The 17255-nt window shown below is 30.2% G+C and overlaps 2 protein-coding genes across 3 annotated transcripts; both read left to right on the plus strand.

The window, feature by feature from the left end:
* Window positions 1–1131: 1131 nt before the first annotated feature.
* On the plus strand, window positions 1132–8241 carry LOC120767237 (ELAV-like protein 2). Its single transcript, XM_040093077.1, has 8 exons — window positions 1132–1349; window positions 3542–4141; window positions 4212–4315; window positions 4396–4549; window positions 4684–4957; window positions 5033–5210; window positions 5292–5449; window positions 5726–8241. Exons 2-8 carry the CDS (start codon window positions 3826–3828, stop codon window positions 6369–6371), a joined length of 1830 nt encoding a protein of 609 aa, XP_039949011.1. The 5' UTR covers window positions 1132–1349; window positions 3542–3825; the 3' UTR covers window positions 6372–8241.
* A 5519-nt stretch (window positions 8242–13760) lies between these two features.
* On the plus strand, window positions 13761–16739 carry LOC120768132 (odorant receptor 49a-like). 2 transcript variants are annotated; one of them, XM_040094689.1, is made up of 5 exons: window positions 13761–14563; window positions 14822–14931; window positions 15116–15317; window positions 15543–15698; window positions 15764–16739. In XM_040094689.1, exons 1-5 carry the CDS (start codon window positions 14159–14161, stop codon window positions 15815–15817), a joined length of 927 nt encoding a protein of 308 aa, XP_039950623.1. In that variant the 5' UTR covers window positions 13761–14158; the 3' UTR covers window positions 15818–16739. The 2 variants fall into 2 exon arrangements, with proteins under 2 accessions (XP_039950623.1, XP_039950622.1); XM_040094688.1 differs by having other exon boundaries at window positions 13761–14931.
* The last annotated feature ends 516 nt before the right edge of the window (window positions 16740–17255 follow it).

Consider the following 17255-nt stretch of genomic DNA (forward strand, 5'->3'; position numbering starts at 1 on the left):
GTTCGTCTGACAGAGTTCTTTATATAGATATAATAGTTTGAAGCTAAACTTATTTAACTGGATGTAAGATACTCTTTAATACGATCGTGGAAACAGATAAGTTAATTCGCGCTGACGTATATATCACGTATATATTATCAAATCGTTAATTACTTACTTTTTATTTTACTATTGAGTAAATCATTACGGAAAGTATGCGCGTACACATTTTTGGTTTAGTTTCCACGATTATATTAAAAAATTAAATATTTAGTGTTTTATTAAGCATCTGGAGTATAATACACAATAAGGCGTTTTAGATCGATTTAAAAAATACAGATACAAATTTAAGTGGTTACGCATGTTTTTTTTTTGTTTGAGGGGATTTGTTTTATAAGTTTAATACACAGAAAGAGCAAATATATATGGTACATCTTTTTGGAATGTATGTATAGCTCAAAAGCAACTGCAGAAATTTACTCCATATTTCTTAACAGAACTTTATCTTCCTAGTTTTTCTGAAAATAGCTCATATGCCGGCTTTTTGTTGCATAGTAACTTATATGCAATTTAGTACATTTTTGGCCCATTCTATTGTACCGTATTAAACTTTTTGAGTTATTATCATTATACAATATTATCATAAGCACGTAGTTCGACATAATTACTTGGTACGATCTTAAAAATAAGATTTATGTTCAATGGTTGTTGTTGTTGTTACAGTTGACATCTAAACCCTTTTTAGATGAAAGCTAAACTTAATTGTCATCGAAGTCTCCCAAGGAGGGGCGAAATGCAGCATTCGTGTTTTTTGTATATAATTTTTACTAATTAAATTGTAATATATTTTTTATCTTTTAATTTTTATCTTTTAATTTTTATAATTTTTTTTTCTCTATATATGGTATTCTTCTCTCTCCTCTCTTAATTTCGAATATTAAAATTTCTTTGAAGCCTGCGCAGTAATAATTATACTTACCACTAGTTCAATGACTCTCACCCTACACTCTTTACAATGTTACACGAATACCAACACATTCTCTCACGCAAACTCGCTACAACACTTTTGTTGAATTTCTCTGCAATGTCTATAAAATATGTTTAAAAGTTTTCATTAGGGGCCTTTAGTTTATTTCCGTTCAGTTGATTTGAAGGAAGGACCGTATTCTTTTCTACTTTGAGTTGATTTTTCCTTAATTTCATTTGCGTTTGTGTTCTACATTTTCGTTTTGTACTTCGGTTCGGTTTTTATATAAAAAATGCAATAAATAAATAATAAACATTAAAGGAAATTATTAATTAAATTAATTTACTTAATTTATTTCCCGTTCCTACTCGGTTTTGTGAAAACGCTTTTATGAAAATCAATGGTATAGTTAGCAAAATAATAATTTTTGTAGGTATAAAATAATAGTTTACACTTATTATAATCAACATTTTAATTAATTCAAAAACTATCTATATTATTTAATACTACAAAATGTGCTTTGCACTACTACGGATATTCTATTCATGGCTAATGTGTTTCGTAATCGCAAAAATTTAGTACCAATTTCATCTTTTGAAAGCGAAAAATTGCGAAAATAATTTTTGCTATGTACATTTATTTAGCTTTTCGGTTTTCCGCCTACCTAATTGTGCCGTATATTTTATATAGTATATGGATGAACTACTCAAATTGGATTAAAAGAAAACTAAATAAGGGGTATTAAAATTTATATGTGCACGGAAAATAAAGAGGATTATTATTATTATTTGTTGAAAAAAAGTCTAATTAAATATTTTTACCATAAAACATTATATGTATATGTATATATATATATATCATAATTCAAATCCAAATTATTAACAGAATATGCGATCGATGTATGTAAATGTATGATATTGCATTTATATTTGTCCGAATAAACCAAACACTAATATTGAAATACATCGGGATTGCAACAAATGTAGTATTTTGCCGCCGAAAATGTCAGAATCGGCTAAAAATATGCATGTGTTGTCTATCCATAAATATCCACAAGTCAATATATTTCAACATATTTGTATGTATGTACAAGTATATAAGAATATGGTCGACTAGAAATGGCTTCTCGTAATTGAGGCAATTGCTACGCCACCGTCTGCTACAACCACTGTAGACGAACGATAAATATTGCTCTTGCTGCAAACTTATAAGCAAAGTAATTACCGTTATTTTTCAGTTATTTACAAACATAACTCCTTTCTTATAACTTGCTTTCAAATTTTAAAACAAAAATCAGCTGTCGGTACCTTTCTCTTTCTTGATTTTCACATTATATGATTCATGAAGACATCGCTCAGGAAAGATCTACAATATATGTATGTATATCACACGCACCTAAGCGAAATCTGTATTTTTTTCTACTGTATTATAATCCGTATTTTCTTTTTGAAATTATAATGTATCTTATGGATTGCTGTTTTGTGTCTGCATTGGCCATGTGCCTGCATATAATTTAATGAAAAAATTCTTGTATTTGCGATATCATCCGAAATTGAGGTATTCGTTTTTCAGCTGCCATTGTAGCCATTGAAAGAACAATCTCAAAGTTTAAACAAATATTCTATACTTAGTTAAGTTGATCTTCCATATTTATTTATGTTTTTTAGAATGTTTTTGAAATATATTATTTCTAAGGGTAATTTTTTTAAATCGGGTTACAGAATAGGACCCATGTTGTGTAGTTTCGAGTAGAAATGAATAATCAATAAAAATTTAAAAGTAGGTTATTTTATATTTGAGAACCCAAACAATATTTACTTTAGTTATTATATCAATAATATCAAAAGTGGTAATTTTATATACATTTTAATCTCAACGCTCTTAGTCTAATAAGATAGAAAACCGGCTACATTGTGCAAACTATTCGGCGATTCCGAGAAATTTGCATCTTTTTGGGGAGAAATAATCGTGTTCCGATTTTCCGAGTGATATCTCAAAAACTGAGTATCTATTTCGCGTATATATGTACATACAGACATAGTTGAATCAACACAGTTTATCTCTCTGATCATTTATACATACTTATGTGTATATATTCTAGGCTCATTCCCTAGTCTAGGGTCATCATCCGATTTCAACCATTATCACACTGTCGGTAGAAGTCTTATAGTATTTGCGCCAGACCAATTTGTGGTAGTGGTAGTTGGTTTTTTAGATATGTATATTAAACTTATTAGAGGGCGGAGCCACGTCCACTTTTGCAAACTTTTTTGCCCACAGATGCTCCTTGCTACTGCGATCCCTTTTGCCAAATTAGAGTTTTATATCTGAATTTAGTGCTTAGTTATGGTACTTTATGGTATGGTACAAACAGACAGTCACCGGATTTCAACTCGTCCCGTCATCCTGATCACTCATATATACATACATATCTATATCAACTAGTTTTAGGTAACATTTAGGATATAAAAAATAGACAAATGTAGATTACAAATAATTTAAGTATTGTATATCGTTATAGATGTATTATACATACATATATATTAAATTATTCTGCTTCGTTTCAAAGTTTCACCATTTTAAAATATTTTTCAGTGCTGCGCTATTACATCTATAAACGGTGTCAACAAACAAGTTATTAAGATACACAAGAAACAAACCATCAGTATTATTGTTGAGGAACTAAAAGAAATTAAGCAATATATTTGTTTTATTCAGGACTTCGTAATTAAAAACTTAATTTTCTTAATTTTATATTTATAATTTAAAAGCTTTTGAACACTGAACGTTATTTTTTAAATTATATATTCCTCGTTTCTGTGCCATTTGCGTCTTTGGACGAAACGAAAATCACGTATCTACAACATATTTTTCACTAAATGATGACTACCAGCTCTAATAGTAACAACATGGTTGAAAGTCAACAACAGCAGCAAAACGGCAGTAGCGGTCTCGGAGCTGCTACCGCGAGTGGCGCAGTAACAGCAGCAACGGCTACCGCTAATGCTGGTAGTAATAATAATAACAATAATAATACAAATGCTAACAACAACAACAATAATATGGATAACGACTCTAAAACAAATTTGATTGTGAATTACTTACCCCAGACGATGTCTCAAGAGGAGATTCGGTCGTTATTTGTTAGTTTTGGGGATGTGGAGAGTTGCAAACTGATTAGAGATAAAGTTACAGGTGCGCAAATAAAATACATTCGTATTTTCACATAAAGAATAATTTGAATATTTTCCCTTTGGGTCGGCAGGTCAAAGTCTCGGGTACGGATTTGTAAATTATATAAAGCAAGAAGATGCTGAGAAGGCAATAAGTTCACTCAATGGCTTGCGTTTACAAAATAAAACAATTAAAGCAAGTTATCCACCGTTTCAGAAATGGGTTGCATATAAGTACTAGTTCTACTATATTTAAATTGTTCTTTTCTTACGCAGGTTTCAGTAGCCCGTCCTAGTTCAGAATCAATTAAGGGTGCAAATTTATATGTGTCTGGTCTTCCCAAAAATATGACTCAACCAGAACTCGAAGTACTATTCAGTCCATATGGCAAGATAATTACCTCAAGAATTTTATGCGACAATATCACAGGTGGGATTTTATGTTTATATTATTATCATTTGTAGTTTTATTGGGAATATTCCACACAAGTTTTATACAAAACTTATATTTTACCATTATTTTACGTCGCTGGAAAGAATTATTTTTTATTTTACCTTTTTAAGGTCTATCGAAAGGTGTTGGCTTTATACGTTTCGATCAACGTCATGAAGCTGATCGTGCTATAAAGGAGTTAAATGGAACTATACCAAAAAACGCCACCGATCCAATTATTGTTAAATTTGCCAATAACCCCAGTAATAATAAGTCCTTACAACCATTGGCTGCTTATTTAACGCCACAGACTGCTAGAGCACGCGGTTTTCCCGCCGCCGCAGCGGCAGTTGGCGCAGCTGCTGCAGCGGCAGCTATACATCCTTCGGCAGCAAGCCGCTACAGGCAAGAATAGTCCTGCTATGTAAACAAAAAATTGTATCGTACATAATTTTTCTCAATATATTTCACTTTTGTCAGCTCGGTGATTTCACGTTATTCACCTTTGGCTGGTGATCTTTTGGCGAACACAATGCTACCGGGGAATCCCATCAACGGTTCCGGATGGTGTATTTTCGTTTACAATTTGGCACCAGAAACTGAGGAGAATGTATTGTGGCAGCTATTTGGCCCATTCGGTGCCGTGCAATCAGTTAAGGTGAGTTATAATTCCATTACATAATGTCTATTCAACTTGTATATTTAATTAATGTTCGAATTATTACTTGCATTGTGGTAGGTTATACGTGATCTGCAAACCAATAAGTGCAAAGGTTTCGGCTTTGTCACTATGACTAATTATGAGGAAGCTGTTGTCGCCATACAATCCCTCAATGGATATACACTGGGCAACCGTGTACTTCAAGTCAGCTTTAAGACGAATAAAACAAAGCAAACGTAATTATTAACGAAAATAACTGCTGTTATGAATGCCACCGCCACCAATACAATAAACCTAACAACAACACCGACACCACCCTCCCTGTTCAATTCCAACACCACCAACAAGAACAAGAACACCACAACCACCACAACCACAACCACCACCAGTTTCAGTTTCAACTCCCTTAACAGCACTGAATTGATGTTGATGCATTTGAATGGCGGTGGTAGTGGTAGCCGTAAAACGAACAACAACAACACTAACCAAAACAACAAACATAACACCAACAGCAACAGCAACATCAATGCCACCAGCGGTCAGCACAATAATAGTAACAGGCTACAACATCAGAGCCAGCAACATACAAATCGTAAAACACAGCAACCCCCCACGGCGGCTTCAACAACAAGAGCCACTGATTTGCAATCACTATTGAATTTGCCACCACCACAAACCCCACATCAAGCAGCGGCAGCCGCGGTCGCAGCAGCAACAATTGCAAATGTAGCTGCAGCCGCATCGATTAGTTCATTTGGTGCCAATGGTTGTAATCAGCGAACAGGTGTAAATTCTATGGCAGGGCGCAGTCCAATACCTACAACACCTCAGACACAGGCTCTCATAAAGACAGCAAGCAAATTTATCTACAACAAGCCACGCAATCACTTTGAGTTATTACAACAGCGTGTGCAAATGCAACAAGAATTTGCACATCTTCTTACGAGTGTTGCTGCGAGCAGTACAGCTGCAGCTGCAGTCCAACAACATACACAGCATCAACAGCATCGCGGCCGGGGTGTAGTGGGAGCAGCAAACAACAACTTCGCCGGCACGTCTAGCAGTAACACTCGTGCCGCGCAAGCTGCAGCAGCAGCCGCAGCAGCTGCAAAAAATTCACTTTCTTCCCTTTTACCTTATTCGAATTGGTTTTTTTAAGTTATACTTATGTTATTTCTATCGGAGTTTCTTTAATAGTTTTAGGTACAAAATGTTAATTATTAACAAATTGAGTTCTTGAATTTTAATCATTTACGTTTGTTTGATTATAAGATGTGTTCGTTATATATTGCGGATATGCAATATTTAGAGAGGTAATATATGTAATTGCTTAATTGCTTTCGGGAATTAACGCTTAGCCAATAATTTTCAAGATGATATAATTATTGATATTTTCGTGCTGAAGTTACAATTCTAATTGTTGAAAGAATCCAAATTGCTTTTGTTTACTTTTCATCACCATTAGCCACAGTTTAGATTTAGGTGATTTGAATACTGTTTTTAACTCTGACAACTGAATATTAATATACATATATATTTACTGTTTCTTTTACTATATAGTATTTTGTAAGAATTGTTATATTTGTTTAATATGGGATTACTTAAACTGCTTTAATCGATCATGATGCAAAATTTTATAGATACACCTGTGAAATAAGTTAAGATCTGGAGAATAACGAGCGTCTCAAACTAATTATTTATTCACAATAGTAATAATTTTTAGCAAGATTTGTAGTTATTAATTTTTTTCCTACAAAAAATGTTTTCGAAGTTACTTGAGTTTCATCCAATTGGTTTAAAACATAATTTGCATAGATTGATATTATTTTATTATTTAAAGCTTCCTTTAATAGCATAAAAAGTATTTCACTTGCATCCTACATCATCTAACTTGCATATAAGCCGAAAATATTTAGAATATTCGTAAAATTAAAGTTTTTACAACAAACTATGTATGTGTGAAATCGCCACATCTTTTTTTGCTACATCTTTTAACAAGTGAGTATGTTCAATCTACAAGCCCGTAATTCGAACGCATTTTTAAATTTTTTGAAAGCATACATTTATAAAATCCTAGTTTTACAACTTATAAATCAGACAGTTTGTTGGTAATGGCATACAAAATTTGCAAAATGTTAATCGTTTTGCAAAATATGTATAATGCGTATACATATTTGTTAGTGCTATAAGTATTTATAGAATTACATTGAATACGGTGTTTGAAATCAAGTGATTCGAATATTTATGTTTTTCTTTGGTCTTGTATAATGAACATCAAGTAGCTCCCAGTTCTGACTATTAACAATTTGCGTAGTATACATTACAATCTATGATATTCAAATAAATTTTATACATGTACTTAAAAGTAATTTTATACATTTAAAGATGTATTTGAAATAAAAAAGAAATGTGCATAACCAAAATAGGCAATTACTACAGCATTAATTTTTAATGAGAAAATTAGTCTAAACTATCTGCATTCGTCGTGGAAAAGGTAATGTTGCAAACATAATATTTGTAAATTGAATTCTGCTCAATAAGACGGATTCTATCATTAACACAGTTGTAAAAATAATGATGATTTTGTTACAATACTTAGTTGTTACAAATTACCTACTTGTTTTGCATAAGAGAGTTATACCTACGTTTTTTCAGGATTTTCAGTTATGCTTGTTTTTTAATATGTAAAAAAAAAAATTCAAAAATAGTTTTGTAAAAATTAGGTGAAATACAAAGTAAGGAGAATATAAACTATTTATGAATAAATAATAGAAAGAAACTATACATATATTTTTTAGAATTATAAAAATACATGCTTAAAGATATGACAACCTAGTCCTTGCGCATCATTTTGAAAAGTGATAACAATACTTTTTTCTGTTCATGTATGTATTCATTTCTAATGTTATTGAGTTATAATTCATAACATTTGGAAACGTAGCCACAGAGAAAGAATACCACATGAAAATCGCAAAATGAGGAAATTTGCATGATTAACAAATAAATTCTACAAATAACATACAACAAATTTCAAAGTACAGTTTCGGAAGGTAATAAATACGTTTTATTTCAATATTTTATTTCTCAAGACAAAAAGTTTCATTTTTAATTCCCTTCATTAAACTTGTGAAGAGTCGTTTTCAACAACATCTATTCTTCATTTGATATAAAAAAATAATAAAGTGATACACATTGCAACGGACCTAACTTATGTAAGTACATTTGTATTTTGCATATACAAAATAATTGGTACTCACCTTAATTATTGTATTATTAAATACCATACTTTTTTATACATGTTTATTATATTAATTAATTATGTTATGTGCATATACACCTCACCTCACATACTTTACTTATGTACTTACATATACATACACACATATTAAAAAGTAACACAATTATTTGGCTTTTCTTGTGAGAATCCCGATTGTGCAAAACATTAGCATTGTAATTTGTTCTAACTGCAATGTGACTTACTTTAAACGATATGGCCAAGAAATCCGCATAAAAATTCAACGGACATTGACTTAAAGTACTAGGAGAAGATTTAAATCAACTGTAAATTAGCAGCAGAAGTACAATAACAAAAGAATGCGCATACAAGGTTGCTATTATAATTATAACAATAATTTTTATTTATTAATAATCATATTTTCTTACATTTTTAATCACAACTTAGTCTTCACTTTCTTTGTATACTCAATTTCTTATAAAATCGGATTAGAATTTCGAAAACCGCTAAAACGTACTTAAAAATTTCGAATACAACGAATGAAAGTTTGTGAGTTTACAAGAACCAAAGATACACCGAATTCATCTGAAACTCAAAGCGAATAAAACCGGAGGATTCTTTGTTTAACAAATACTGTATGGTTTAGGACTATTTAATAGATATAAATTAAATACTTACTAAAAATAGCTAAGTATTAAAAGACGCTATTACATATACATAAATACCATGATAGTAATATACGAATGTGTAATAAAAGTTAGGAATGAAAATACAACACAAAAAAGAGCACCAAGATAAAAGAGATGCTTTAAAATTTAATATTAGAGAAAACGAAAGGCAGTAAGTGCAAACGTAAAATTAAAAGGGTTTTGAAAACATTTTCAAGTTTCTAAAAATTTATTTTATTACATTTTAATTCACAATGTTATACGTTGCTACTCAAAAAAACAGGATTGTCAAAATTTCCCGAATGAAGAAGATGTAACTACTACGTACACCCGCGGCCAAGCGTAACTTACCATTAAGAAATTTCTAGCGAAAACGTGTTCTATCACTCATTGTAACGGTACTTGTTGCGGTAAAGGAATTTTTCCGTTAAGTTTTAACGAAGTGATCTCTGACTTACACAAATATAAAATATTAAAAAAAAAAAAATAAGTTCTGTCAAAAAAGTAAAAGTAAACGAGAACTAAAAAAATGTTAGAAAGTGTTTGGGAGGAGGAAATTTCAAGCAGTGTTTTGGAGAAACTTGTTGGGTCAATGCCTGCTCGTATCGAAGCTGTAATATCCGCTAGAGGTGGACCGACGCCATATTAGATTTCCCGTTATTCTTTTTGAATATGTTGTAATTCCATTTTCAATTGAAACAAAAAATGTTGTTAAGTTATTACAAGAATTAGTAATAATGAAATCAAAGACTTTTGTGCAAATAAAAAAAAGTTGTCTCAATTTAATTTTACAAATGGGCCAGATTAAAGTCAACAGTTAACCAAATATGTATGTATATTCGAGCCATCTATATATTCCCCGTATTTTATTAAATCCATAAAAAAGTTACCCAAAGAACGAAAAAATTTAAGATAGTGAAAAAATATCAAGTGGTAAGTTACGCTTGGCCGCGGGTGTACATATACTTTTCATGCACTTGTATAACATAATGAATTATTTGCTATGTCTTTTTCACATACTGATAATAAAAATATGTACTATATAGTATATAGATACGTATATAAATCACTATAAATATTTATAATGTCAGATGCAAGTTTAGAACTTCCTAGTAGATTTCCGACATAAAACTTCTCTTGCTGGAGTTTCCATATGTGGGGTAACATCAAGGCGTATGATCCAAATAGAAGAAGTTCTTGGTAATTCATATATATGTATGTATGTATACAAATGGTCGACTTAAGCAAAAACATGTGTTGTGAACAATCGTGCTATTGTCTTATATTTTTCACTGTTATGTGTAACTGACATTCCTCTATAACAAATTATTACAAATAGAAAGATTATTAAAGACATATTTCAAATTATTCAGACGTAAATACAAAAGTTAAAGAGGAAAATCATCTTGAACAAGTAGTTAATATTAAGAAGTTCATTAACTAATAACCCAAGCACATATAAATTTTAAAACTTATCTATCAAGCAACATTAAATAGTTACTCTAAAAGTACTTCATAACTTAAACTTTAAGCTCGGCGGTTTTTTTTACATATGTAAGTTCCCAAAACTTTCTTATGGCATTTAAAAACTCAGCCTACCGTACGTACGTAATACTATTTTCCTCAATAACCAAAAAATGAATTTATCTTAAGGCAAACATGATTTCTTAAATATATAAATATGTGTAAAACGAGCCTAAGGTTCAGTATTAAAAGCATTTTGATATCACCTATAAACTATCCTATTGACGTTGTGTATTTCAGTGTTTTAATATAACATTTGCTGAAATAGTAGCAGGGGAATTTGATTGTAGATGAATTATGAAATCTAATATTTCAATAAATTTTATGCTATTGGCTTGCAGAATTTGTTAGTTTATAAAAATAAATATACAGCTAGTTACAATCAATTGCTCATAAATAGTTGTATGGGCAGGCAATAAGGTCCCATTTTAATTAATTAAAATATAATAACCGAGTATGTATTTTCAATATACATAAAGCAGATACAACAGTTGCAGAAGTATGTTTATTACACAAAATAAGGATTATGAGATGGAAATACGAAATAATAAACAACAAATCGTACAATAATCCACACATGTCTATATGTATGGAATTTTTTACTTAATTTTACAAGTTTCTAAAATAAATGGTTAAGGTGAAAAATATGAATATGATAAGTTAAGGAAATAACAGTAACAAAAATGATATTAGAAAATATAAAAAAACGCAAGCATATGCAAAATAGAAATCGTTAATATAGCAAAAAGTCGCATATCTTGAAGTAAATAATTAACGAAGAATCATTTACGACCGCATATGAAACTAACGTAAAAAATATACAAATAAAATTAAAAAAATAAGGTAATTTAAATTTACCATACTCAAGGTGAGAACTTGTTATTGTAAATGTTCACTTTTGTACTTTTACACCGCATACAAAAACAGGAACCAGAAAAACGAGACAAGAAAAACATCCAAATCTTAAGATAAAATTAATTATTTAACTTCAATAAATATAAAAACTAACTAATATTTGGAATATATGCAACTGGATATAAATATTCCTATGTTTATGACAAATTTTGAATATACATATGAGCTATTTTCAAAATTTGTACCCAGAAGAGAATTTAAAATGAGCTTAATTTTATTTGATTCCCTTCTTAGGAATTTTTTCTTTATTAAAATGTCTTTAAATATTTCAATATACAATTCTGAGTTATTTTAGAAATTTAATTTGTTTTACAAAAATGTAAAATCTTACATTGATAGATATTAAAGCCGGAAAACCACTTTAGCAATCAAAATGTTGACTGCTTCTAATTATTATAAATTAAATATATGTATACTTTTTGTGCATCATTTTATTAAAATAGTCATGCGATTATTAATAAATGTATTAAATTACAGATACACGTATGTATATACATATGCATGTTAAAAACTAAAATGAAATAATACAAATTAATTCATTCTCTGCGGTTCATTAATATATCTTATTATAAAAGGAACGACGATCGAATGTATTTTGTAAAATAAGCGAAGATACTTATAAACTTAAAGTAGATATTCTTATACTGGGCCTGAATAATACTTTAAACACGAACGAATATATACAAGTACATATTACATATTGAACTAGTAGAACACAATTATTAAGTGTATTTAATTATTATATTAACTAGATCATTCGTTGAAATTTGGAATTAACTTATAAAACAATGCGCACTAAAATAAATAACTTCTTCATATAAAAACAATTACTACTGAGAAATGCATACATATTTAAAAATATAACATCGATAGAAATTTATAGAAAATTAAAAAAATAAAATAAAAATAAAAATAAAATGAAGTTATGTCGCAACACAAATACATATATTATTCATACGTGTATATTTACATTGCATTATAAACGAGTATATAAATAAGCATAAATGTATCAGGCATCCTAATTTAAATCGAACCGATATTTTCTAGTCAGTCTTGTATCAGAATCGTACGTAATTAGTCTCCACGTAATTTTTAGACTAAAGAATTGCTCTAGTATTGATTGTCCTAAGCTTAGCTTTGTATACACAACTGGTTTGCATAGTATGTATTTTTCTATAAAAGCGTGTTTTAAAAAAATACGATTTTTTAAAACTTGTTTTCAAGAACTCTTCAATATAAGTTTAATGCTCAATATTTCTGGATATTGCAATAATACAATGCAGTTTTATAGTATTCGTAACAGCTAATAGTCCAAAAGTAAATCAACTTCACTTCAAGAAGATCAATATGGAAAATACCTAATTTAATTTAAAGTAGCTTTAGCGCAATCTCATTCATTTTGCATATTCATAGAGTAATCAAATCAGTTACTTAGTTTTGCAATGCGTTAAAAACCTTTACACTTTTTTTTTTAAACACCTTAATAATCGCAGATCATATTTCCAAAGAACTATTCTTGAATACGCCAACTTTTGTCAAGTGTTTGGTTTTACAAATAAATTTTCAGGGCCGTCGAAAGTTTGACACCATATAGGAAATAGTATGCCTAATTATACGCATGTATGCAAGTGTTTCAATTACTCAGTAAAGAATAAATAAAGTGTTCGAAAAAATGTTTTAGAATCTCCCATTTTCTTAAGGATTATGAAATGGAAAAAGTTCAAATTAATTGCTGTCTACTTCATTAAAACTAAGCGATTGATGATGCTTTGCTTTTCATGAGCTTTTGTGAGTGTAAAGAATTATTGCATAGTTAAAGTAATTTTGCATTTCTCAAATTGTTTTCGATTTTCTTAACAATGAATTTTAATCTTATAGATTTAAGGTCATCAATTAATTTTTATTTCATCATTTTTAAGGATTCAGGTAAATGCAGAAAAAAATGAAATTGCAATTATATAAAACCTTATCTTCAAAATTTATAAATAGAAAAATAAATAATTAATTCATTTAAGTACTTTTGTTAAAAATTCTTTAATTTCTCATGATAACATATACTTCAATATTATAAAATATTAATTTTAATTAATTTATCTTTGCGTAGCCCACGCAAAATTTCGTGAATACATCTCGTCAAATGAAAAGTTTACGAATGTATGACAGCTACATTTACTCAAAAAAATTAATTAAATTTGTTATCATATAAGTAGATGACATACAAACTGACCGATCAAAGTTCTTGTAATATAGTTTTCTTTTTATTTGTGAAGGGTATTATTGCTTCGGTGCAAATGTTTCTGCGAATCGCTGTTGATATACTATGTATGTATGTATGTATGTACTCATATTAAATATTTATAAATACTACGTTGTCCTGATCAATCAGAATTTTTCCAAACACTAATTCATTTAAAATGCTCTTTTTCTTTAAAGATATACAAAAACCACAAATGCAATAACCACAAGCTTGCCACATAATTAATGTGCATTATACTCTAAAAAAATATATATAAAGGACCCCTTAGTCAACATATGTGTTTAACGATTTGATACTAGCTGCTGTGAAAACAAAACAAATATAGTCTACTAAACTGACGAATAAAATGGATTTTGTTCAATTTTTTTGGTTTCCTAATGCTTTATATCGCATAGTGGGTTATGATTTTCAACAATTGCCACGAGCAAATTGGCGACAGGCTTTAATGAAAGCATTTCTTATATTTACGACAATAAGTGGTATATGCACGCGCATCTATATGCTATTCCAATTGCGTGAACTGATTTTAAGTGGTGACATTTTGAATAGCTTTCGTTTAGGTGTATATATATCTTATGCTATTGATTCAAATGTGAAATTTTTTGTATTTCTTCTGAATGCAAAACGTCTTCGTGTAATTTACCAATCTCTGTCTAATGAGTACCCAATGACGTCTATTGAACAAAAATTATATCAAGTGGATAAATACAGCTTCAAACGTGCCCGTATAATGATTGTTTCTTATCTAACGGTAACTAATTCGATACTTATTGGGCCAATGCTCCAGTCAATTTTCATGTACATAATAGATTTATTTCGTTACGGTTATGCTGCAGCAGCATTTTCATATTTGCATCCAACACCAATGTCATATAACTTTAACTATTGTACGCCGCATTATTACATTCTCATCTATATTTCGGAATACTTAAACGGGCATTTTTGTACAACAACAAATTTGGGAACGGATTTATATGTGTGCACTTTTGCGGGACAATTTTGTATGCAGCTGGAATATTTGGGATCCTCACTGGAAGCTTATGAGCCTAGCATGGATAACTCAAAGGCAGATTGTGAATTTTTGATGGAATGGATAAGAAAGCATCAGTTAATGTTGGAGTAAGCTATATTTCATACATATTTTATTTTGTAATCACTCACATAAAATATGATGCCTGTAAACAAATATGCATTATACCATATGAACATAAATTCTCGGTTTGTGAATGAGTACTACTAACTTATGGTAATATATTTTTATATAACATGTATTAATATTTAAACTAAAATTTTTAATTTACAGCCTTTGTAGCGAACTAAATGAAGTTTTTGGAACAACTCTATTATTTAAATTAATATCAAATTGTGCCGTATTTTGCATAATTGTTGTGCAACTGAAGTTGGAGGGCTTTGGTTTCGGATTCTTAAATTTTCTCAGCTTCTTTTTCGTTACTGTTGCCCAATTCTTTATGGTATGTCAATATGGACAGAAGCTGATTACCATTGTAAGTTCCTTTAATCGCAATTATTCCGTTATCGGGTGTAATGGTGCTTCTGCCTCCAATTGTTAAATTATTAAAACATTTAATTAGTGAAATGGTAAAACATCTACAAATTTTTACATGTTTTACCAAAAATTCCATAGGCAGCAAGCAGTTTTATTGCACCCCTAACGTATTTAACAGGGTTATGAACTTATATACGTGTCGTAATTATTTTTATACTTTTAGAGTGAAAACTTAGCACTATGTGCATACAAAAACCGTTGGTATAATGGCTCGCAAACATACAAAACCTTATTATTTAACATAATTGCGCGTGCGCAGAAACCAGCCCGGCTGACCGCAAAAGGATTTCAACCTATATCGCTGGCGACCTTTCAAATTGTGAGAAGTTGAAAATTATCGAATCATTTAAAATATGTAATTAATTTTTTTTTATCTTACCCTAGGTAATGACGATGACCTATCGCGTATTCGCGGTGCTGCAACGTGCTTTGGATTAGTATAATTAATATTTTATTGTTTATAAAAAATATTTTGATAATTCATCTTGTACGCAATATATACATAGTAGGTATACAAAGCTAAATAAAGATTCTAACTACGATACCTTCATAACGAAAATGATAGTGCGAAGTTCGAACCTAAAATGAAAAGCAAAGTAACATAAAAATTCGAAATCCAGTTTTTGATATATTACGAAACACTACATCGTACTACCTACATGTACACAACTTTAAGCTTCAAGTTATAGCTGAAATTAAAGTTTTATTTCAATATGTGTTTTATATATACATTTTTTTATTCTATTAAACTTATGAAAAATGGTTTTAGCTTGCATCTCAGGTGACGATATACCCAAATGGTAACTATTAAATGCGTGTGAAATGTTTGGAGGTATGTGCAAAACTATATTAAAAAATTAAATTGTTTAGTAATTATACATTCGTTATAATGTAAGGGTGCCTGTACATTTAATAAAGTCAACCAGAATAATGGAAATTAGCAGAAGTCCTGAACCATTTTTTCTAATTTTAACACTTATTCAAGAAAAGTTGCGCACTTAATTTCTGACTTATTTTGATAGTTATTAACCGTTGTATGAAGTTCATACATAATTCTGTTTCACGAACGGACAGACAGACATATATATATATATATGTATGTATGTTAATATTAGTTTAAGATGTTAAAAACAACTTTGCTGAATGCTGTGTTAGTATTATATAATTACATCAACAACCTATGAGAGACCGTTGTTACTGTCAGAAAAGTTAGCACATTCAGTTCATACTTTTAATATTTGTTGAGCGACGTTTCAGTCCCATTTTTAAAAGTACTTTAAAAGCGCATACATTCTTTTCGAAAGCAAATGTAGTTCGTTATTTCACATTCATATACACATGTAACAAAATGCCTTCATTTAAGGTTCACTGCTAGGCGCTTTAAAGCTCTGTCTTGCATTGGCAATATTCTATTTGTTGGTTGCCATGTAGTTTCATGGTCTACATATGTATATTCAAACTCGTGCCGTGTTGTCTATGTTCTTTCTATTCCACAAATTTCAACTTCTACGGAACCAGCAGGTACCCGGCTGGTGTATAAGCTGACTACTACAGACATATATATTACATTTTATATGTCTGCCGCAATCGATCTTCGCAGTAATGGTGTAACAGTAGCATATACATGCTGCAGTGATGGGTGAATATATGGGCGAACAACCTTAAAGGCAACACCATTAAAAATTGCTAAAGCAATTTTTAATTTTATTGCTTTCGATTTTTCGCGCTCTTTTGCGCCGTCGTAGTTTTGTAGACCATCTAGACTCGTGTAGCAGTCAGTCGGCGGTCGTTTGATAACTGTTAATTGTGTGCCTCCAGCGATACGTTCATGCTACTAATTTGATTATAATTTTGTATAAGTATTGAATTACATACA

Source organism: Bactrocera tryoni, chromosome 2, assembly GCF_016617805.1.
Source record: "Bactrocera tryoni isolate S06 chromosome 2, CSIRO_BtryS06_freeze2, whole genome shotgun sequence".
Classification (NCBI taxonomy): domain Eukaryota; kingdom Metazoa; phylum Arthropoda; class Insecta; order Diptera; family Tephritidae; genus Bactrocera; species Bactrocera tryoni.

Coding starts and splice junctions, on each gene's coding strand:
- LOC120767237 (XM_040093077.1), top strand. CDS start 3,826: ATGATGACTACCAGCTCTAATAGTAACAACATGGTTGAAAGTCAACAA. Junction 4,958..5,032: donor TCGGCAGCAAGCCGCTACAG/GCAAGAATAGTC, acceptor CACTTTTGTCAG/CTCGGTGATTTCACGTTATT. Junction 5,450..5,725: donor ACGAATAAAACAAAGCAAAC/GTAATTATTAAC, acceptor TAACACCAACAG/CAACAGCAACATCAATGCCA.
- LOC120768132 (XM_040094688.1), top strand. CDS start 14,159: ATGGATTTTGTTCAATTTTTTTGGTTTCCTAATGCTTTATATCGCATA. Junction 14,932..15,115: donor AAGCATCAGTTAATGTTGGA/GTAAGCTATATT, acceptor TTTAATTTACAG/CCTTTGTAGCGAACTAAATG. Junction 15,318..15,542: donor GACAGAAGCTGATTACCATT/GTAAGTTCCTTT, acceptor TTATACTTTTAG/AGTGAAAACTTAGCACTATG.